This window comes from Sinocyclocheilus grahami, unplaced genomic scaffold (genome assembly GCF_001515645.1).
Source record: "Sinocyclocheilus grahami isolate Dianchi unplaced genomic scaffold, SAMN03320097.WGS_v1.1 scaffold18121.1, whole genome shotgun sequence".
Classification (NCBI taxonomy): Eukaryota; Metazoa; Chordata; class Actinopteri; order Cypriniformes; family Cyprinidae; genus Sinocyclocheilus; species Sinocyclocheilus grahami.
The window spans coordinates 147-953 of record NW_015516964.1 but is presented as its reverse complement, the minus strand read 5'-3'; the positions used below and the strand labels follow the sequence as shown (position 1 = coordinate 953).

General features: G+C 34.6%; 1 protein-coding gene across 1 annotated transcript in view; it reads right to left on the bottom strand.

Annotated features, from left to right (window-relative positions):
- LOC107579558 (cation-independent mannose-6-phosphate receptor-like) overlaps positions 1 to 483 on the bottom strand; it is a gene marked incomplete at its 5' end in the record, with an annotated part of 3179 nt that extends 2696 nt beyond the window's left edge. The window contains one exon of the mRNA XM_016265376.1: positions 309 to 483. Within this exon, the coding sequence (XP_016120862.1) occupies positions 309 to 483 (175 nt within the window). The remainder of the gene's footprint in view (positions 1 to 308) is intronic.
- Between the last annotated feature and the right edge of the window lie 324 nt (positions 484 to 807).

Below are 807 nucleotides of genomic sequence, written 5' to 3'. Positions count from 1 at the left end.
AAAAAAAAGATTTTTTTTAAACATGCATAGCGCATTTCAACCATGCAGCAAACATTTTTTAATATTTTGATAAATTACAAAAAATAAATCTGTTTAACTGATTGTATTAATCGGTCAAAATTCTTCACGGTCAGTTAACGGTTAAAATGAACATCCCTAAAAGGAATTAAAAGAAAACCTCTCACCTGTGAGCTATTTAATCTGTTATGTTTTAACGGGAAGCATAATATCTCTAACTAAAGCTGACATTCAGTGGACTCCATAAAAGTGTAGGTCATCAGGTGAATTTTGCACAGTCAGTTACGCACCTGTCTTTTTGTCCAGGACCCCTTTGTATGTGAGAGTGAGAGAGCCGACAGTGGAGAACTGGAGATTCTGTTCCACGCCAACTTGACTCACAGGCTTCTTATCTTCCAGCTCACAGCCAGATACAGATTTATTTCTGACAGTTCCGCACTCTTTCACAGAACCACAAATGTTCACCTACAGTAGACGGGAGGGATATGTAACTTTTGTTTTATAATGGGTATAACTGCACTAAAATTATATACTCAAGAGGGCAAAGCAAAGAAAAACCAAAAAAATGATGTCGTTATACATTTCAATACATGACCCAGACAACAAAGTGCTGCTATTCAGCACAAATATTTCACTACATTTGTTACAAGAACAAATGAATGCTAAAAGTAACTAAATGTGTATGCACATAAACTACACAATTCAAAACTTTGGGGTAAAAAAAAATTGTTTCTTACAAAACAAAATCTCTTGTGCTCACCAATGCTGCATTTATTTATTTGAACAAAA